Source organism: Oncorhynchus keta, chromosome 19 (assembly GCF_023373465.1).
Source record: "Oncorhynchus keta strain PuntledgeMale-10-30-2019 chromosome 19, Oket_V2, whole genome shotgun sequence".
Classification (NCBI taxonomy): domain Eukaryota; kingdom Metazoa; phylum Chordata; class Actinopteri; order Salmoniformes; family Salmonidae; genus Oncorhynchus; species Oncorhynchus keta.
In genome coordinates this window covers 62,114,379-62,137,064 of record NC_068439.1, presented here as the reverse complement: position 1 = coordinate 62,137,064, position 22,686 = coordinate 62,114,379, and the positions used below count along the sequence as shown (strand labels likewise).

At 43.2% G+C, this 22,686-nt stretch overlaps 1 protein-coding gene across 3 annotated transcripts in view; it reads left to right on the top strand.

The window, feature by feature from the left end:
* Positions 1 to 310: 310 nt before the first annotated feature.
* The window catches only part of vash2 (vasohibin 2), a 33,945-nt gene continuing 11,569 nt past the window's right edge, over positions 311 to 22,686 (top strand). The window contains exons 1-6 of one of the 3 annotated variants that reach the window (XM_035794163.2): positions 311 to 590; positions 845 to 1,296; positions 9,516 to 9,604; positions 15,007 to 15,063; positions 15,600 to 15,674; positions 20,303 to 20,684. In XM_035794163.2, the coding sequence (XP_035650056.1) occupies positions 982 to 1,296; positions 9,516 to 9,604; positions 15,007 to 15,063; positions 15,600 to 15,674; positions 20,303 to 20,684 (918 nt within the window). In that variant the 5' untranslated portion in view covers positions 311 to 590; positions 845 to 981. Of the gene's footprint in view, positions 1,297 to 9,515; positions 9,605 to 15,006; positions 15,064 to 15,599; positions 15,675 to 20,302; positions 20,685 to 22,686 lie in introns of all 3 variants that reach the window. The other 2 variants (XM_035794162.2, XM_035794164.2) reach the window with 2 other exon arrangements.

Sequence of the window (22,686 nt, the reverse complement as noted above, 5' to 3'; positions counted from 1 at the left end):
TAAACATGTACATTGCTTGCTGAAACAAGCCAATATTATTTTTTAAATAGCCACTGACCATTTCACGTCAGACACCACTTGTTAAATTGAATCGGGTGAAGATGTTACATTGTTTACTGTTATAATAACAGTATAATTTAAAAAATATTGACCTAGACAATACCGGGCGTTGAGAAAAAAAAATACATTTGTTGCAAATTTCACTTGTTGACGCCCTCATCCGCAATCACCACCAATCACAGCAAGGGACTCCTTCCTCATTTGCTATGGCTACTTAAATCCGCTTCTCTTTGTTGGTACAGCCAATGAAATCATTCAGAACACGGCTGGCTGCCGGGGTTATGATAGGCAGAATAACATAGTGAAATCATTAATCTCACAATATTAACCATGTGATGGAGGATTAAATTACCAAAGAGGAGTTTTCATCATGAGGACGAAGCTTTCGAATAGACAGCCTACTCGGTATTGGGGAAATATGTAGTAGACTCCGAACGGAACGGAATGCATAGCAGAGGTCAGCTGTGGGAGTCAGTCGCCCCCGCAGTTTTCTGAGCAAAGGATGAAGTTACAGAGGAGGAAGCCAAACGGTGAATATTCCACTACGGGCAACTAGCAAACTAGAATTGGTATGAATGGTCCACACACAATGCGGTATTTTATACGGCTATGCTTTGGGGTTTGAATTCATGCTAGTTCATGCTAGCCTATATCTTTCAGACTTTTTAATGGCTAAAGATTATGTTTAGCTAAATATAGGAAATGCATATTTTTTCTGGTGCATTTCTACCTATAAATCTTCACACGTGCCCCCCAAAATAATTTCGTTAATATGTGATTTCAGTATCCTTTATATGGATGTACGGGAGTGGATATTGGTACAGCAACATGTTTGTTATAGCAAACCTGGGTTATTGACAAAGGCTAAGCAAATCATCACGGGCTGCCATCTGCTAAGGACCCCCACTTTTGAATTGAACAATGACTGGACCCAACGCCACTAGCACTAGTTCACCTGCAGTGAAAATGGGGAGGCACCGATCCAAAAGTACCAGTGGCAGTACGTACTGCATCTCGAGCCCGGGTGCTGAATCTGCCTCCCTTAGCACCCCCAACAACGCTGGACCTTCATCGGGAGAGGAAGAGGAGAAAGATGGGGGGGTGCTATTTTACGTGAACAGAACTGGTTTTCCCATTGACGGTGTCACTTGGGAGAGGATGTGGACTCATGTGGCCAAAGTACACCCTGATGGACAAGACATTAGCAAGATAAGGAATGCTGCATACCTTCCTAAAGTAAGTATAGCCTTAAAGCCAGACAAATAAGCAGTTATATTGACATAAAATCCCGGGAAATTACCATGTTATAACCAACAGACATATGCTTCATATTGCAATTCAACAGACATAATTAGAAATTTGATCTATGCAAAGAATCCATCAACAACTGTTGACAGGGCAATAGCAGGATGAGTTAAAGTTCCTCCTGAAAGTCTTCTCTTTCCTAATTATGCTGACGAGGAATGAAGAATGAATTTAAGGCATGCAGACTATTTCAGCCTGCCCCTGACCTCCAACAGGACACTACATTGTCTCTGAGTAATTTCATCAGAGGCCAGATATAACTGGGACCGAAATGTCACCAAGTGGGGACTAGTGGTGAGAGCCTTTCTCTTGCTGTCATTGGTGGGACTGGGACTGGGTTGAGAAAGGAGACTCTGGAGCATCACTAATTGGTACACTGGAAATTAGTACATGTGATGGCAAAGCCCAAGTTCATAGCACACTGTAGGCAATATAAATAGCAGAGCATATGACAATGCACACAGGAATCTTTGTATTTGCCCCAGACTGTGTCCTTTCTTGATGCTGCCTCTGTACTAGTTATTGGAATTGTGACCAGAGGCTGCTTTAGTGTTGTATAGTATCACCAAGGGACAGTGACACTTTCTTTTATGTTCAGGGTGTCTTATCAACTACCTTTTGGCAGTCCACAATAGCAGTCTTTAGCTGAGAAACCTGTAGGCCTGCTCAGTGCTGTGGGATTTCACGCATGTCATATCATACCGATGTCCACCACACTGCCTTAATTGGGGCAGCAGGTAGCCTAGTGGTTAGAGTGTTGGGCCGGTAACTGAAAGGTTGCTGGACTAAATCTCCGAGCTGACAAGGTAAAAATATGTTGTTCTGCCCCTGAACAAGGCAGTTAACCCACTGTCCCCCGGTAGGCTGTCATTGTAAATAACAATTTGTTCTTAACTGACTTACCTGGTTAAATAAAAAATAAATAACACTATTTATAGACTACAGCTAAGTGAATAGGAGACTGTAGTTGTATTCCACATTGCTACGCCATACTACACTGAACAAAAATATTAACGCAACAATTTCAAAGATTTCACATAAGGAATTTAGTCAATTCAAATAAACATATTAGGCCCTAATCTATGGATTTCACATGACTGGGAATACAGATATACTTCTGTTGGTCAGAGATACTTAAAAAATCTAATGGTGTGACCACCATTAGCCTCATGCAGTGCGACATCTCCTTCACATAGAGTTGATCAGGCTGTTGATTGTTGCCTGTGGAATGTTGTCACTTCTCTTCAATGGCAGTGTGAAGTTGCTGGATATTGGTGGGAACTGGAACATGCGGTCGTACACGTTGATCCAGAGCATCCCAAACATGCTCAATGGGTGACATGTCTAAGTATGCAGGCCATGGATGAAATGGGACATTTTCAGCTTCCAGGATTTGTGTACAGATCCTTGCACCATGGGTCCGTGCATTATCATGCTGAAACACGATGTAATGGCGGTGGATGAATGACACGACAATGGGCGTCATGTTGATGTGCATTCAAATTGCCATCGATAAAATACAATTGTGTTCGTTGTCTGTAGCTTATGCCTACCCTTACCATAACCCAACTGCCACCATGGGGCACACTGTTCACAACATTGACATCAGAAAACCATCTCACTCACACAACGTCATTCATGTTGTCTACCATCTGCCCGGTACATTTGAAACCGTGATTCATCCATAAAGAGCACACTTCTCCAGCGTGCCAGTGGCCACCGAAGGTGAGCATTTTCCCACTGAAGTCGGTTACGATGCCAAACTGCCAGTCAAGACCCTGGCGAGGACAACGTGTACGCGGATGAGCTGCCCTGAGACGGTTTCTGACAGTTTGTGCAGAAATTCTTCAGTTGTGCAAACCCACAGTTTCATCAGCTGTCTGGGTGGCTGGTCATAGATAATCCTGCAGGTGAAGAAGCTGGATGTGAAGGTCCTGGGCTGGCATTGTTACACGTGGTCTGCAGTTGTGAGGTAGGTTGGACGTACTGCCAAATTTATATTTTATTTCAGCTCATGAAACATGGGACCAACACTTTACATGTTGCGTTTATATTTTTGTTCAGTATATTAGTCTGTAACCCAAAACTGTTTTGAGAAACACAAATGGCCTGAAAAGTGTGAAAGGAGAGTGGAGTCATTAATATACCAGAAGTAACAGTGAACCCTGCCTGACCAGTCTGTGATCTCGAGGTGCAGGTTTTGGGCTAGCTAACTCATTAAGGAGATTGGGCAGAGTTACAGCAAGGCAGCTCAGGGACAATCTCAAATCCAGGGCCAGCGTCTGGGTGACTGTGTGGAGGAATGAGCATTGCAGTGCTGTCTGTGGAGCTCACATGTATTCATATAGAGCAGGGGTGTCAAAGTCAAATGGACGGAGGGCCAAATAAAAAATTTAGCTACAAGCCGAGGGCCGGACTGTTCGAATGTTCATTGAAAAATTTTTAAATGACGCATATAGTCTAGTGAACCTAATTGAACCTACTGAAAACCTAACAAATATATTCCAATATGATCAGATAAATAAAGCAATATTTTCTTATGGCTCTGTCAGTAATCTTTAATTTTCAACAGACACAAAAGACAAATTTCCTTTATATAAAAATCCCCATAACATGAACATTAAATGAAAGAAACCGGTATTCAAGGCACCATCAGTAGCCTATATTTTCTATTTTAGCAAAAGTGGGCTAAATTTACTTCAAAGAAAAAAACAATAATAGCAATTTTCTATCATCCACTCAACTGAAATATTTTTAAAATATAATTGGATTGAAATACAATAAAATAAAGTGCAAAATCTATTAATCAAAAACAACACTTTGTTTAAGGAGAAGTAACATGCAGTGAAAACAAATATTAAACTTTAACTTTTAAACTTGAACTGAGTAAAAACTCTAAATATGTGATTGCACAGTAATGTTCACTTGTTTGAGGTTGAGGGTGATACTTGGTGGTGTCCCATCTTTTCCACAAGTTCATCAATGTTCGGGGTAAGGCTCTGAGCTGAGGAAATCCTCAGAATTGAGTGGAGGTGTTCAGCAGTAAGTCGACTTCTGTGTGATGTTTTGTTCAAGTTCATCAAAGAAAACAGTTGTTCACACAGGTATGTGCTGCCAAACATAGACAACGTTTGAGCAGCCTGGATGCGCAGCTGGGGCATTGTGTCGGGAGGAAACGGGCGAACTCCGCAGCACCCACTGCCGCATATTTTGCCCTCAGTGCATCATTGCATTGGAGGTCAATCAACTCCATTTGGAGGTTTGGTGGTGAGCTTTCCACGTCAACAGCAAATGGGTTACCGAGCAGTTCCAACCTGCTTTTTGTGCTTCAAAGTCAGCAAATCGGCGTCGAAAGTCAGCGGCAAGCATACCTATTTTATCAGCCAACTGTGCGCTCGGGAACGCACTGGTAGAGAGCTTCTCTTTCATGGTCTGGCAGCTGGGAAAGTGGCTCAAATTTTCTTTCCGCATCTGCGTCTCCCACAGAGTCAGTTTGGTTTTAAATGCCTTCACTGTACTGTACATATCAGAGATGACACGATCCCGACCCTGCAGCTGCAAGTTCATTGCATTCAGATGACTCGTAATGTCACACAGAAAAGCCATTTCACACAGAAACATTGTCTCGGAGTTGTGTTGTGTCTTTCCCTTTGCTGTCCAAGAACAGACAAATCTCCTCACGAAGCTCGAAACATCTTTGAAGCACCTTTCCCTGGCTTAGCCATCGCACCTCTGTGTGATAAGGCAAATCACCATGCTCCGTTTCTAACTCCGTCAGAAATGCCTTGAACTGGCGGTGATTCAAACCTTTGGCTCTGATAAAGTTAACTGTGCGCGTGATGATGCTCATTACATGCTCCATTTTAGGCTTTACCGCACAAGCTTCCTGGTGTATGATACAATGATAAGCTGGCTCACGTTTTCCTCTTGCATCTTTTTATCTTCGCCACCAGTCCGCTCCTGTGTCCACACATCGCAGGTGCTTTTTGTTTTTCCCAAGGCAGCTCCATCTCATTTACACATCTTGACACCTCTTCATACAAATCACTAGTTGTGCCATTTAAAGCCAAAAACTCCTCTGTCACGCTTAGGCTGGAGTCCACTCCCGGATGAAAATTGACAACTGGGCAATGTCAGAAATGTCGGTGCTCTCATCCACAGCCAAGGAATATGCAATGAAATCTTTTCCCTTTTTCACAAGCTGCTCTTTTAGATTGATGGACAACTGGTCTACTCTCTCGGCAATGGTGTTTCTGCTCAGACTCACATTTAAAAGAGTTGCCTTTTTCTGGGCAAACTTCGTCACAAACTTTAATCATGCAGTTTTTGATGAAATCCCCCTCCGTAAATGGCGGGCTGATTTAGCGATCTCTTCTGCCAAAATAAAACTGTCCTTGACAGCAGCCTGGCCTTGTGATTTGGCTTTTTTGAACAGAGCCTTCGAGATTTGAGGCCTCGTTTTAATTCCTCTGCCTTTTGTAGCCTTTGTTCCATGTCCATATTCTTGTTTTTGAGTTTCATAATGGTCTCAGATTATACTCTTTCAGTACCGCCACACTTTCTCCACACAGAAGACACACAGGTTTTCCAGCTACCTCCGTGAACAAATACTCCGACTCCCACCTTGTTTGAAACCCCGGTTCTCAGTGTCCACCTTCCGTTTTGCCATTTTTGATGGGTATCTGAAAGTTAATTTTACTGTGATGCTGACAACTGCTGTGCCAATAAATATTGAAATGAAGCAGCCTACTGCTCGGTGCGTCACCGTTGCATTGTGGGAAATGTAGTATTGGTGCGTGTAAAAGATCTGCGGGCTGCCGGCTTGCTGCGGTCTGCGGGCCGGTTCTAATAATAAATCAAGATCATCCCAGGGGCCGTAAAAAACCTTCTCGCGGGCCGGATGTGGCCCGCGGGCCTTGACTCTGACATATGTGATATAGAGCTATAGGCTACAGAGAGAAACCTGTGAAATCTCAAGCTGCATCTTCCTGCAGCACTGAATGCAAACTAACACACTCTGAGGAGTTGTGATCAAAGTGTGTCTCGTGATCCATTCATCTTGCATTAAGAAAAGGATAGGATTTAAATGATTTTGTCATTCATTGTTTTGTAAATTTGGTTCCAGTGTCCCATCCAAATGGCATGTTGGTAAGAATTTAGCAGATTTTACTCTCCTGAAATGCTGTATTCCTCTGTTATTCTCTATTGATGTTGTCAGGAATGGTAACACCACTGCTTGAGCTCTGTGCCTGTCCTTTGCCCTGACTATTTGAAGGGGTTTGTTGTGAGTGAACTAATCCACCATCTGGGATTTGAGTCTAGGATAATCTTTATCGCCTAATTGTTTCCATAAAGCTTTGTACAGGAAACTAAACTGGCTTTCAGACCAAAGCCTTCCTTTTTGTTTCAAATGTACATTATACACACATCACCCTTACCAAAAAACAGGCTTCTGGAAAACAGTTGAGGCAAATCTTTGGCCAATTTGATGCAAATTTGCAGAAAGCTCTTACAACTAAATATAGCAAAACTTTGCGGCAACTTGTGAATTTCTGGCAAACGATTCTGGGAAACTTGTGGCGAACATTCTACTGTGTGCTGCACATTTGTTGCAAAATTAGATCAGGTTTTTTGTTACTTTGTGTGTTAACAACATTCAAAGGTATTTTCTACAAACACCAAATCACATTGCATCACCACAGGATTTGGTTAGAACTGAACTGATCTCCAAACGTGGTGCTACTGTATGAAGAATAATTTTTATTCAAATTTTATTAAACCTTTATTTAACTAGGCAAGTCAGTTAACAACAAATTCATATTTACAATAACGGCCTACCAAAAGGCAAAAAGCCTCTTGCTGGGACCGGGGCTGGGATTAAAAATAAATTTAATAAAAATATAGGACAAAACACACATCATGACAAGAGAGACAAAACAACATTACATAAAGAGAGGTATTTGTTTTTGTTGCATTCCTATGGGAGAAGGTTCAAGCTAATGTTTTCTGGTAACTGTAAATAAGTAGTTACACAGGCTCTGCTTACATGCACACCACATGAAAACCGCAAGCTATCATGCTCTAAAGATAGTCTCTGACCAATGCCCAACTGTCTTCTGGAGAGAGACAAATGACCAGGGTGTTTGGTGCTGCAGTCACATCTTGGCTGTCTCTCTCAAGTTTCACTGATGTGCCCTGGGGATGTAAAGTTAGATTAGATCCACCGCACAGGGGGGCAGGTCACCCTTTTCACCCACAGAAGACCTCTCTAAAGCTGGGGAAAAGATTCAGAAGGGGTGAGGGACAGCTGGACGGAAAGGGAGAAAGTCCCTCTTTGAACTATCTTTTAATTCCTGCAAGTCCACCTGTGAGGAGCATACAGTACAGCTACAGACAGACCATGAATGGTCAGCCTCAACCTTGCTCAGTGAGTTCGCCAGGTGTTATTACTATCCAACTTACTGCAGTGCTGAGGCTGAAATTCAATCTACTTTCAAAGCTTGTGCCACTGCCACAAGCTTTCCATATCCCTCTGCGTGATTGTCCCCCTTTTATAAAAACCTCTTTCACACCGTATAATGAGGAATAAAGATGTGAATCACACACTCGTTCGTTCGACTCCAGTAGTTCTCTGAGCTCCGCAAGGCGCCCTGCTCTTCTCCAGGGGGAAGGAGAGAAAGAGGAGAAGGATGACAGCCAATTACACAGGGTGATTTGGGACTGTGTGTTGCACTCAACTAAACACTCTAAACAGTAACACTGTGTCTAAATAACTAAATCAATGTTTTCATGTTCTATTAATTATCAATGAAGTGTTATTACATTTCTATAAGTGGTGTGGTAGGCTACACTTTGAGAAAAAGGCTGATCCCAAGACACTACGAGGTCCCTTCCTCAGTTAGCACTCATCCTCTCATCCCTCTCTATGCTGTGGAGAGAGAGAGATAAAGAGAGGGAAAGGAGAAAGGAATCACCCCATATTTCTTCCCTGACCCAGCAGAATTCTGTTCTATTCCAGGCTCTCAGAAATTGAGATAGGTTTGGCGGGGCGATTGTTTGAGGGATTATTGAGAAATAAGACCCAATGCCACTGACTGCTGAATATTCCATACATTTTTCTGCTTTTCATTTCACTTGCACAGCTTGAATGTGATGCTTTTAAAATGGGCCTGTGTGCGGCAGGTATCCTAGTGGTTAAGAGCATTGGGGAAGTAACCAAAAGGTTGCTGTTTCACATCCCAAGCCGACTAGGTGGAAAATCTGTCAATGTGCCCTTGAGAAAGGCACTCAACCCTAATTGCTCCTGTAAGTCTCTCTGCATAAAAGGGTGTCTACTAAGAGAGTTTAACCCTATCCTTTAAGGGTAGAGTGCTGATGAAGGAAAAACCTAATCTTATTTTCATCTCACCTTGATTGGTTTGGGGTTTCTCTTTTCCTCTCCACCCCCGCCACAAAAAAATATACACATTTGCTATCTCTCACTCTCTCTTTGCTTGTCAGCCCTTTGATCCAGTGGCTGTATTGACTCAGATACCACAGAAACCTGATTGGTAGGATCAGTGTGTGTGTGTGTGTGTGTGTGTGTGTGTGTGTGTGTGTGCCATTGACTCACTAGAGAAATAGACCAAAAAAGGACTACCTAGAAAGCCTAATACCCTGGAAAGGAAATGTATTGACTCTGGATTGAGGGCATGGTACTCGCTCATTAGTTTGATCTATCACCTCAGGCTTTGCAAATATAACGTAGTAGAGTTGTGTGACTGAGCCAGAGGGCTAAACTGTTTGTCTTGAGCATGAGACCAGACTCTTCAGATAAGCTAATTCTAGCTCTTGTTAAGAGAAACAACCCAGAGGAAATTACATGGCTTTATGTCTATTGTGTCCCCTGGCCTCCTTCCTGTACACACACATACACACACACACCACATATACAGTACATGTGTTTTTCTGGTTCTGACTGAGTCAATGAATGTACAATAAAAAGGAAGCCAAACATTTTATGAGCCAAATTCTCGGACATGTCAGAGGAAGCACAGTATTAGTCATAGCAGCTGTTTTACAGTTTCTCCCAAGACCTTCAATATTGCCACATGTTTATGTATTCACCACCAAGATAAACTCTTAACAGTCTTTTTTTTGTCAACCTACAGCACCCTGTGCCATCGGTCCCCAACTTCAAGCCCACCATGTCTGTCCCTGATTGGCTGCTGGCCATCCAGAACTATATGAAGACTCTGCAGTATCCTTTCCCTGCCGAGCCCGCAACCTGCCACCAACCCTCCCTTCCACCCCTCTCTCATCCCCTGTTCACAAAACACAATGACCTCAGAGTCATATGAAACATACTGTACGTAGTTCTGAGCACCTCCAAGATGTATGACACCTACTAATGGTCTAGTACCTTTAGACAGAAACAAAAGTAGGGAAGTTAGTCGGGGAAGATGGGTGGGTGTAATCCGTGACCATCTAGTAATCCAAAGGTTGGGGACAACTGTAGTATTGTAGCTAAGCCTTAACCCTTATGCTAAACTTAACCCAATTCACCTAACCTTTGTCGTTTTAGTTCTCATAACCTTTGTCGTTAGTTCGCCTAAGCACCAACATAAATTCCCTCCGTAATTCTCCTCTGTTGTTATGATGCAACAAGCAACCTGGTCACAGACAAAGATGTATAATGCTATACGCCCTCCAGGATGTAAGTTAAACCATCCAACTCGTATGCTGTTGTATGACCGGATAAGGTGTATGAAACTATATATTCTCTAATTTGTATGATATTGTATGACTGCAATACCATTCATCATTTAACATAACATACTAATTGGAGTGTCACAGATTTACATACAGAATAATACGAATTGTCCTGAGACCACGTTGCACCTGTTAGCACACATTGTCCTCCTATAGTTCATTACAGATTCATGTGCACCGCTGCTCTTTTCACACTGTTTTAATTCACACTGGAGCCCTGGGGGGTTGTACTGTATGCAGTGTGTTAGAGAGCTGTTTTAATTCACACTGGAGCCCTGGGGGGTTGTACTGTATGCAGTGTGTTAGAGAGCTGTTTTAATTCACACTGGAGCCCTGGGGGGTTGTACTGTATGCAGTGTGTTAGAGAGCTGTTTTAATTCACACTGGAGCCCTGGGGGGTTGTACTGTATGCAGTGTGTTAGAGAGCTGTTTTAATTCACACTGGAGCCCTGGGGGGTTGTACTGTATGCAGTGTGTTAGAGAGCTGTTTTAATTCACACTGGAGCCCTGGGGGGTTGTACTGTATGCAGTGTGTTAGAGAGCTGTTTTAATTCACACTGGAGCCCTGGGGGGTTGTACTGTATGCAGTGTGTTAGAGAGCTGTTTTAATTCACACTGGAGCCCTGGGGGGTTGTACTGTATGCAGTGTGTTAGAGAGCTGTTTTAATTCACACTGGAGCCCTGGGGGGTTGTACTGTATGCAGTGTGTTAGAGAGCTGTTTTAATTCACACTGGAGCCCTGGGGGGTTGTACTGTATGCAGTGTGTTAGCGAGCTGTTTTAATTCACACTGGAGCCCTGTACTGTATGCAGTGTGTTAGCGAGCTGTTTTAATTCACACTGGAGCCCTGGGGGTTGTACTGTATGCAGTGTGTTAGCGAGCTGTTTTAATTCACACTGGAGCCCTGGGGGGTTGTACTGTATGCAGTGTGTTAGAGAGCTGTTTTAATTCACACTGGAGCCCTGGGGGGTTGTACTGTATGCAGTGTGTTAGAGAGCTGTTTTAATTCACACTGGAGCCCTGGGGGTTGTACTGTATGCAGTGTGTTAGCGAGCTGTTTTAATTCACACTGGAGCCCTGGGGGGTTGTACTGTATGCAGTGTGTTAGAGAGCTGTTTTAATTCACACTGGAGCCCTGGGGGGTTGTACTGTATGCAGTGTGTTAGCGAGCTGTTTTAATTCACACTGGAGCCCTGGGGGGTTGTACTGTATGCAGTGTGTTAGAGAGCTGTTTTAATTCACACTGGAGCCCTGGGGGTTGTACTGTATGCAGTGTGTTAGAGAGCTGTTTTAATTCACACTGGAGCCCTGGGGGGTTGTACTGTATGCAGTGTGTTAGAGAGCTGTTTTAATTCACACTGGAGCCCTGGGGGGTTGTACTGTATGCAGTGTGTTAGAGAGCTGTTTTAATTCACACTGGAGCCCTGAGGGGTTGTACTGTATGCAGTGTGTTAGCGAGCTGTTTTAATTCACACTGGAGCCCTGGGGGGTTGTACTGTATGCAGTGTGTTAGCGAGCAAACACTTTCAAGGTTTTCAGATGGGCTTAATTTGTTGTCATTATAGCCAGGGGAGTGCAGTTGCACCAACTGCCATAACAACAGGGGCTCCCTGGGTCTGTAAACAATGTCACAGTACCTTTAATGCCCATAGTAAATATGATCCAAGATGCACCACTGTGGGGTCAAGAAGAGGGTCAGCACTTTACAAAAAACATCTGCTGCCTCTCTTAAAATGTTTTTTTTAAACCAATTAACTAGGTCTTCAAGGTACAGTTACATTTCTCTCAAACATTGATAGCCTACATTACATGAACCTGATCTCAGAAACGTCCACCATTCCCCTCTCATCCACACTTATATCATCTTCCAGACCCCTATAAAGGCCCCTTAGGGAGCAGTCGAAATGTGCACAATTGTTACCCGGAGGAAAATGGGGGAAGGTCATGCTTTCTCAATTTCAGTCCAGGGGAGGGTTATGTCATTTGTATTTGATTAAATGTCATATTGCTCAGGGTTGGAGAATGAGTTGCTTATTGTAGTATCTCGATGTGTTCCCGATGATGCCCCTCGTCCCTGATTCTCTGCTGGGCGCGCAATATCAGGTGCATCTAGTGTGGTCTCAATAAAATGATCCATAGCCTATACTGTAGACCTAGGCTGTGTGAAGAGCATGCTCGGAGAAGCACAAGGCAAAGTAATATTTGAAGAAAATATACTTTCTTCCTGAGTTTTTGCGTTGCTGGAATTGTGTATATAAAACCAGGCTTCACTGCATTACACACTGCAATAGATAGGCTATCCTAATCAGAAGCCCTGGTCTGCCCTGCTCTTGCTGAGGTAAACCCTTTTGTGCTGCCTAACCAATGACTGTGCTGTGTACGGTGGCACTTTAGGAGGCGAGTCAAAGGCGTCTTCAGATTTTATATATATATATATATATAGACAGTTGAAGTCGGAAGTTTACATACACTTAGGTTGGAGTCATTAAACCTCATTTTTCAACCACTCCACAAATCGGTAAGGACATCTACTTTGTGCATGACACAAGTTATTTTTCCAACAATTGTTTACAGACAGATTATTTCACTTCTAATTCACTGTATCACAATTCCAGTGGGTCTGAAGTTTACATACACTAAGTTGAATGTGCCTTTAAAACAGCTTGGAAAATTTCTGAAAATGATGTCATGGCTTTAGAAGCTTCTGATAGGCTAATTGTTATAGTCTGAGTCAATTGGAGCTGTACCTGTGGATGTATTTCAAGGCCTACCTTCAAACTCAGTGCCTCTTTGCTTGACATCATGGGAAAATCAATAGAAATTAGCCAAGACCTCAGAAAAAGAATAGTAGACCTCCACAAGTCTGGTTCATCCTTGGGAGCAATTTCCAAACACCTGAAGGTACCACGCTCATCTATACAAACAATAGTACGCAAGTATAAACACCATGGGACCACGCAGCCATCATACCGCTCAGGAAGGAGATCCGTTCTGTTTCCTAGAGATGAACGTACTTTGGTGCGAAAAGTGCAAATCAATCCCAGAACAACAGCAACGGACCTTGTGAAGAAGCTGGAGGAAACAGGTATAAAAGTATCTATATCCACAGTAAAACAAGTCCTATATCGACATAACCTGAAATACCACTCAGCAAGGAAGAAGCCACTGCTCCAAAATCGCCATAAAAAAGCCAGACTACGGTTTGCAACTGCACATGGGGACAAATATCGTACCTTTTGGATAAATGTCCTCTGGTTGGATGAAATACAAATAGAACTCTTTGGCCATAATGACCATTGTTATGTTTGGAGGAAAAGGGGAGGCTTGCAAGCCGAAGAACACCATCCCAACCGTGAAGCTCAGGGGTGGTAGCATCATGTTGTGGGGGTGCTTCGTTGTAGGAGGGACTGGTGCACTTCACAAAATAGATGAAATCATGAAGGAAAATGATGTGGATATATTTAAGCAACATCTCAAGACATCAGTCAGGAAGTTAAAGCTTGGTCGCAAATGGGTCTTCCAAATGGACAATGACCCCAAGCAAACTTCCAAAGTTGTGGCAAAATGGCTTAAGGACAACAAAGTCAAGGTATTGGAGCTGTCACGTTCGTCATAACGAGGAGACCAAGGTGCAGCATGAGATGAATACATTCTTCTTTATTTAAACGAAGACCACTAAACAAACTAACAAAACAACCGTGACGCTTTAAACACAAGTGCTGACATGCAACTACACATAGACATAACAACCCACAAAATAACCAAGGAATATGGCTACCTAAATATGGTTCCCAATCAGAGACAATGATAAACTGCTGCCTTTGATTGAGAACCAATCTAGGCAACCATAGACATATAAACACCTGGACTAGAAAACCCCCTAGACATACAAAAGCTAAACAAACCACCCTTGTCACACCCTGACCTAACCAAATAATGAAGAAAACAAAGATAACTAAGGTCAGGGCGTGACAGGAGTAGCCATCAAGCCCTGACCTCAATCTTATAGAACATTTGTGGGCAGAACTGAAAAAGCGTGTGCGAGCAAGGAGGCCTACAAACCTGATTCAGTTACACCAGCTCTGTCAGAAGAAATGGGCCAAAATTCACCCAACTTATTGTGGGAAGCTTGTGGAAGGCTACCCGAAACGTTTGACTCAAGGTAAACAATATAAAGGCAATGCTACCAAATACTAATTGAGTGTATGTAAACTTCTGACCCACTGGGAATGTGATGAAATAATTAAAATCTGAAATAAATCATTCTCTCTACTATTATTCTGACATTTCACATACTTAAAATAAAGTGGTGATCCTATCTGACCTAAGACAGGGAATCTTTACTAGGATTAAATGTCAGGAATTATGTGAAACTGAGTTTATATGTATTTGGCTAAGGTATATGTAAACTTCCGACTTCAATTGTATGTTTTTGTGCGCGCGGACTAGGCCTCCTGATTTCCTGTTCAGTTTGAGAAGGAGAGCGCGAAGATGAGGAGGACCAGAGGTAAGCTTGCTGCTGCTATAATTGATTTTAATAAGAACAATATGTTTAGTTGCCCATAATAAAGCTATTTAGCAGAGTTATTGACCTCACAAAAAAGCCATATTCGAGTAATTCATTTAAACAGTCTTCATTTTAATGTGACTTTAGGCTACTGACAACAAAAGGGCTTTGTGTTGTAGTTAGTGTCTGTTCTCTACTATCCAATTTCTGTTTTAAATATTATTTTGGGTATAATGGAGGGTCACGTGTATTTTTTTCATGCATTCAGGGAGGGTTGGGTAAAGAATATATTTCACTGAAGGGAGGACCATCCATTTTAATTTCAGAGGTTCTCCAGGTATCCCTCATTATAAATAACGTACATTCCCTTAACTGTGTGTTAGATACAATCACACAGGAACTCAGTTCTTTGAGATAAGGAAAACTAGACCATTGTGTGGGTAAGTGAGGCTGTGAGGCCATTTCTGTGTTTTTTTCCATTGGCTTGTCTTTGTGTGTCTTTACTGTCTGCTACCGTTACTTTACAGAGCCAGGAGAGAGGTCCCACTACTCTGGGAATCCACACGTCTGTATTCATTTTGTTTTTATTCAACCTTTATTTAACTTGGCAAGTCAGTTAAGAGCAAATTCTTATTTACAATGGTGGGCCTACCCCCCTGTAGAAGAATATAGGCCAGTTCAGATGTTGTAAATAGCTATCCTCTGTCTGTGTTCTTCACCCTGAGTACACATGCTAGGTGCATGTACTGCAAAAACAACCAGAACATTTGACATTGTATAGAAAATAAGTAAAAGGGGTCATTGTATTTAGAAGATGGTGCTTTCATTAATGTGCTTGGCTTGTACTTGACACTATTTGTTTGTTGTAATCCTGTTTGATGAGATTATACCATTGTGTCACTTTCTGCATAAAGCACCGAAGAGGACTTGGTATGAAACAATAGTATTCACAACAATCATCTCTGTTCCCTTTTAGGTTAATGGAGACTGCGAGGGAAATGATCAGGGAATCTCTTCCAATCAAATGCCTTGAAGCTGTCATCCTTGGAATGTATCCTTTTATCGTCTGTAGGCACAGTCGGAGATACACATTAACCAGTGGGAGTTGGAGCCGATCTGTTTCAGGTCACGATGTAACCGATGAAACTCTTGAAATCAATGAGATATGTAGTCTAATGTTCCCGCTTAGGCTCAATAAGGCTCACAGATTTCCCTGTTGCTAGGAAACAAGAGTCTAAAAGTTCAAAGCATGTAGTCAGACAGGCAGAGCAAAGTTTCTGCAGTGTCTCACACATTGCCATTTAGAGCAGCTTGGCTGCTGGGCCTTTTCACAAATGGTTACTGTCAAGCTTAGGGGCACACAGGTTTATCCTCGGTTAAGGTTGTAGGCTGCCTGGACATTCACACTGCAGGCTCGTCTCACTCATGAAGAAAGACCGGCTTTTCTCTAGGTTTATGTCATAGGCTTAAAGTTGTAATCCTTAATGGTGAAACTGCCACGTCCGTTTGCAAAGTTACTGCAAACAACGAAAACCGTTTTCTCCCTTGTACATCATAGCACACGAGACAGAACAGCAGCGTATGTAATACAATTTGTTTTGACACTCCACCAGCGCTCCTCACCTCTGCTTCATAAAAATAAAAAATAAAAATAAAATAATGGCTGTGGAACGGACAGTGGCGCTGTTTCCTCCCCACTGCGGATTCCATCTTTATGTCCCAGTCTGTCATGTGGGACCAAACCTGTTAACCCTCATTGACAAAGATGATTAGTTCAACTTGCAACCGACAGGGTCTCATCTCCGAGATCGGAGTCAGCCAAGCTGTATGCTAAGATAAAAAACTAGTTGATATGTTCAGATACTCACTGACTCACTCTGTCCATGCATCATTAACAGGTAGATAAATACGTCCTCAACTGTTACAGCATGGCTCATAGTTCTGTTCTGTTAATGGCTGAGTAAATGGAGCGTAGTATACTCATGTTATCTTATGATACAACCTCTGTTGTCGCTCAAATTCAACCACCACAGCCGTTTCTTTGTGTTGAGCTTAAACCACCAGTAGCATACCAGTAGCATTAAACCACCAGTAGCATTAAACCCTCAGTAGCATGCTGCATTATTAGGACCCACCAAGGCAGGTTCCTCTACTACCGATAAGAGATTCCGAGTATCACAGAGAGAAGAAACAGAGTTTATGATTTTTTTAAATTACAATAATCTAACTGTTTCATTAGGTCTTGGACATGTATTCTTCAACCTTTTGATAAACCAGCACCATTAACCAGAGCCTGGATTTAGAAGACATGAAATCTTGTGAATTAGTACATGGAAAGAGGAGAAATTAAAGTTCCCTTTAATTCAACTCTGGATGCTCTTATCATTGTCACATATTTTATACCTATTCTTTAGGCCAGGGTTTCCCAAACTGGGTCCTGGGGCCCCACCTGGGTGCTCATTTTGGTTGTTGCCATAACCCTTCAAATAATTAAAGCTTGATTATGTGTAGTACTAAAGCAACAACAAAAAATGTGCACCGAGAGAGAGAGGGGGCCCAGTAAACCCTGCTTTAAGCTGTAAGGAGGATTGTCGGAACATCAAAGAATTAGGGCAAGTGGGGGGGGGTTCATTTAATACTTTAGAAAACAGTGAAAGTAATGGATCAGGGGTTAATGGCCATCTTTTCCCAGCAGAATGATTCGATGTTTGTTGCGAGTTGGAAAGTGAACGTTTTTGACAGTTGGTTTTAAAAAAACATTTGAATTCGGACTGCAGATGGTTTTACTATCGTAAAGCGCTGACCCTCTTCTGGATCCCACAGTGGTGCATCATGGATCATATTTACTGTGGGCCATCTCCCAGAGCACCATGGCGACAGTGCAAGCGGTTGTCTTAATCTTCCAAACACTGACAGTGTTTGTCGTTTAACTGGAGATATGCTGTTCGGTTGGAGAAGGGCTGGGTGGGCAGTTAACAGGCATGTAATTAATATTTGCAACGTCTCCCTGGAGTTCACCCAGCTCAGTGCTCAGGTGTCAAAGCAGCAGAGAGCTGCTAGAGCTAGTAAACACAGGCCTTATAGAGTCATACGTCTCTTAGCTTGGTTTCCATGGTAACAGTAATCCTACTCAGGTGACGGAAAGAGTGCTTGCCTGGTGGCAGATAAGAGGACTGGAAGTATGCTACTATTGGGGTGGATCACATGCCTTGCATCATGGGTAATGTGATCTTTTTGTAGTTAATAGCCCATTAATTATAGAGAAGCAGTGTGTGTGTGTGGACCCAGCTGCCACAGGGAGGACTGAGATTCTTTCTTTCTTTTTCGGAGTGGCTGCTGTTCCAGATTTTCTGGGACCTGCAGATATTTCTGCACTCTGGGTCCTTTCAGCTCCTGCTCAGTGCTCACTCATGCCGTGACTCCACTGCCGCTTGTTCTAACAATATGAGTTATTTTTCTGTTGTAACAGTAATCAATGCAAACATAAGCACGACATAGTTCATGTTCTTTTTCCGGAGGGGAGTTAGCCTACATGCAGCTACAGTATTTAGTCAAGCTATATGTACACAGCATATCAACAAGCAAGACACACAGGCGGTAAATAGTTTTGAGAAAGACGTTTCCAGGGGGGTGGCGCGGGGTTGAAAACTCCTCATTCGTAGCCTCTGGCTTCTTTTTTTCTTCTTTAGAGAAGTTAGCTGCCACCTCAATGAATAATCACACCAACATTCTGCAACAGACGCCGCGCTGCGCTTGCTACTCTGTGAAGAAACAAGGTGTCAGAACAAAGTCTTCTTTCCGAGGGAGATTATTTCTGCTGCCTGGCTGTATTCTCCCAGTGCGGGTTATTTCTCATGTGAAAACACAATGTGCTGATGTGTGACTCATCAACATGTTCATGTCAACCATAACCTCTACTCATGGTGCTTACTGTCCTGTGGGGATATTAAATAATACCTGTCACCCTTCTCTCGAACCTCAAGAGCTATGTTCACTTGATTTACTTGAGGCATTCTCTGTGAATATCGCTCTCCAAGAATCTTGCTTGTGAAACACGACTCATAAACGTACACGAGCGCTACAGAGATGCCTTTTTAAAATGATGGATGTCGTGTTCATTGTCATTGCGGCAGGAAAAAGAGAATCCCCAAAGCAGCCATCAAACTGGTGGTGAGGCTCTGTGGGCTGGCCTCTATGATTATCTAATGAGAGGACTGTACTGTGCTGTGGCTGGTGGGGTGTTGAAATGACGGACAGGCGCTCAAGCCATTCAGAGGGCTCGGTGTGTGAGAGCTTGAAACAGATGGTTGCTGGTAGCCGAGGAGAGACAGAGCCAAACCACAAACCAGTCAGTGTGTCCTGAAATGTGCTCCATCTCTCAGATGTATTGTCTCTCACCCACAGTAGCAGCTTGTGATGTTACTGCACAACACTGCAGAGTGAGGGCGCAGCTTAAACGGCGTGCTTACTGAAAACATGAAGCATCAATAAAAAGGATGGTGATACGGATGATTAGATCATAGATGCATGATAGATGTATGGACAACAGTGGTATTAACATCAGAGTGCTGCTCAGGCTAGAAGGTCTCAAAGTCTTGTGTAAAGGGTTCACACTCCTGTATCTGTAATTGACCCAGTCAGTCGGGTTGAATTCGCAAGTCACTCGTTACTGGTCCTTAGGTCACTGACACGCACAGTGGAGTTTCCTGTTCCTGTGTGTGTCACCATATAGTGCCTCTACTGGTCCTAGATAACCCAGTTCCACCATCCACCAAGTCCCCTTCCGCCCCCTTCTTCCCTGGGCAGGACAGATTAGTCCAGTCTGCCTCATCGTGTGTCATCCAGACATGCTGTAATGGGTCCACAGGCCAGTTGCATAAAGGTTCTGGGGAGCCACTACCACAGATAGAGTATATGTCCCAGGGAGAATGAGGCTAGCCTGGTGTGCTGTGTGAGAGTCCACGTTAGGACACCACAGCAATGTATTCCTGGGACTTTCAGGGAAAGCAGTCTTTGGGCTTGATTTATGAGTCTGGTTGCTTAATAAAAGTCCTCACTTTTATTGAAAATGGGCCTTAGTCTTTTTGTAATGGTATCCTGTCCTATGATGCGCTGATTTGGAAGGAATTCATGTTAAGAATGCGAATGTCTTGTGAAAGATGTATTGTTTCTGCAGAGATATTCTATAGTCTGTACTGGGTCTGTTATAATGAAAATGCCTCCTCTCAGCTTTGAGCCCTCTCATTGACTCCCTCCATTAGCTGATTGATTTAGAGATAGTGTGGGTGTGTTTGCGTTCAAATCAAATGCCAGTTAGCTAATGAGTTTATGGAAATATAATGAATTTCTGAGAGAGGCTTAAAACTGGCCTCCATACGCCCTTCTCTCTCTCTCTGATGCTGCTTGTCAACAGCAGTAAACATCAAGTAATCACGATTCAGAAGATAATTAGAAAGTATTACATCTCTGAAAACTTTTAAGTTATTGTTGATGATGCTAATGATGCTAACACCATTGACCATGGGGCTTAAGCTCTGTCCTCGCTCCCTCTTTCTCTTTCTCTCTCCATCATGCTCTCTCCGTCTAAATAATAACCATTTAGTAGACTGTGTTAAATTCCATGAAACTGTATTTTTTGCTAATGATCTCAGTTAACGTCCTTGACCCAAGCTGCGTCAGCTACCTGACCAATGGGCTGACCTCGGTGGAGCGTTTTCCCATCAGCTTCAAGACCCAGTTCTCAGGTAACCACTTCCACCACGTGGTGCTGGGCGTCTACTGCAACGGACGCTATGGCACACTGGGCATGAGTCGCCGCCAAGACCTCATGGACAAGGCCCTGACCTTCCGCACGCTCAGCGACCTGGTGTTGGAGTTCGAGGACTCGTACCGCCGCTACCAGCACACCCTGAAGAAGGTGAAGATCGGCCTATACGTGCCCCACGACCCGCACGTCTTCCAGCCTATCGAGTGGAAGTACCTGGTGCTCAACGCCGCCCGTCTGGGGAGAGAGGACATGAGGAAGGAGCTGGAGAAGCATGGCCGAGACATGAGGATGAAGGTGACATGTTGTCCTACTTTCTCACATGGGCAGACATGAGAGGTCACGTGTCATACTTGATTACTTGACGCCTCACTGCCATCCATTCATACATTTCCTGGGCTTAGTATCTACAATACTGTAACTTTGAAAAATACTAAGACGTTTAGGGTACAATATTCAGTTGAAGTTGGAAGTTTACATACACCTTGGCCAAATACATTTAAACTCAGTTTTTTTGTACAATTCCAGACATTTAATCCTAGTAAGGTTTCCCTGTCTTAGGTCAGATAGGGTCACCACTTTATTTTAAGAATGTGAAATGTCAGAATAATAGTGGAGAATTATTTATTTCAGCTTTTATTTCTTTCATCACATTCCCAGTGGGTCAGAAGTTTACATGCAATCAATTAGTATTTGGTAGCATTGCCTTTAAATTGTTTAACTTGGGTCAAACGTTTCAGGTAGCCTTTCACAAGCTTCCTACAATAAATAGCGTGAATTATGGCCCATTCCTCCTGACAGAGCTGGTGTAACTGAGTCAGGTTTGTAGGCCTCCTTGCTCGCACACGCTTTTTCAGTTCTGACCGTAACTTTTCTATAAGATTGAGGTCAGGGCTTTATGATGGCCACTCCAATCAATACCTTGACTTTGTTGTCCTTAAGCCATTTTGCCCCAACTTTGGAAGTATGCTTGGGGTCATTGTCCATTAGGAAGACCCATTTGCGACCAAGCTTTAAATTCCTGACAGATGTCTTGAGATGTTGCTTCAATATATCCACATAATTTCCTCCCTCATGATGCCATCTATTTTGTGAAGTGCACCAGTCCCTCCTGCAGCGAAGCACCCCCACAACATGATGCTGCCAGCCCCATTCTTTACGATTAGGATGGTGTTCTTCGGCTTGCAAGCTTCCCCCTTTTTCCTCCAAACATAAAGATGGAACCGTAGTCTGTTTTTTTATGGCGGTTTTGGAGCAGTGGTTTCTTCCTTGCTGAGTGCGCTTTCAGGTTAAGTCGATATAGGAATTGTTTTACTGTGGATATAGATACTTTTTTACCTGTTTCTTCCAGCTTCTTCACAAGGTCCTTTGCTGTTCTTCTGGGATTGATTTGCACTTTTCGCACCAAAGTACATTAATCTCTAGGAGATGGAACACGTCTCCTTCCTGAGTGGTATGACGGCTGCGTGGGCCCATGTTGTTTATACTTGCGTACTATTGTTTGTACAGATGAATGTGGTACCTTCAGGCGTTTGGAAATTGCTCCCAAGGATGATCCAGACTTGCGGAGGTCTTAACAAGAAATTTGTGGAGTGGTTGAAAAACAAGTTTTAATGACTCCAACCTAAGTGTATCTAAACTTCCGACTTCAACTGTAAATTTTTAACTCTGTTGGGGTGAAAAAGTTTACCACAGTACATGAACTCTCTAGTCTACTGTCCCTGGGTCATCCCCGAGGGAACGTTGAACTCGTTAGCGTTGCTTTGGCTTGACATCCGTCTGGAACGGCGTCATGTCATAGAATCCCCCCCCAGGTCTGAAAGCAGAGCGGCCGCCATGGAGAGGCGAAAGGTGTAATACGAATCTTCAGGGATAATTAAGGCCGGAGTTACCCTCAGTGGAGCAGAGAGCAAAAGAGAGAACGAGAGAGACAGAGATTAGGGAGAGAAAGAGAAATGGATAGAGAGCGAGCGAGAAGCTGGTTGGACTGTGTATCCCAGACTCCCTTGCATCAGCTGTTGCATGGTGGTGGTAGCTAGTGGTGCTGGGGGATGGTCGTAGGATGGTGCGTCTGGAGCTGACTATAACAGCAGCAGTAAATGTAGGTCAGTTCCCAGCTGCCCAGTGCCGGAGACACAGCCTTGACCTCTGTGTTTGACCCTCGTTAGCTGTACATAGTTCATGTGAGTCATGTGAATACTGTAGAAATGTTACATTCTTACAGTGCATACCAAAAATGTGCCAGTGTATAAATAGATATTACTGTATTTCTGGAAGGTGAAAAACTCACAATCACCTT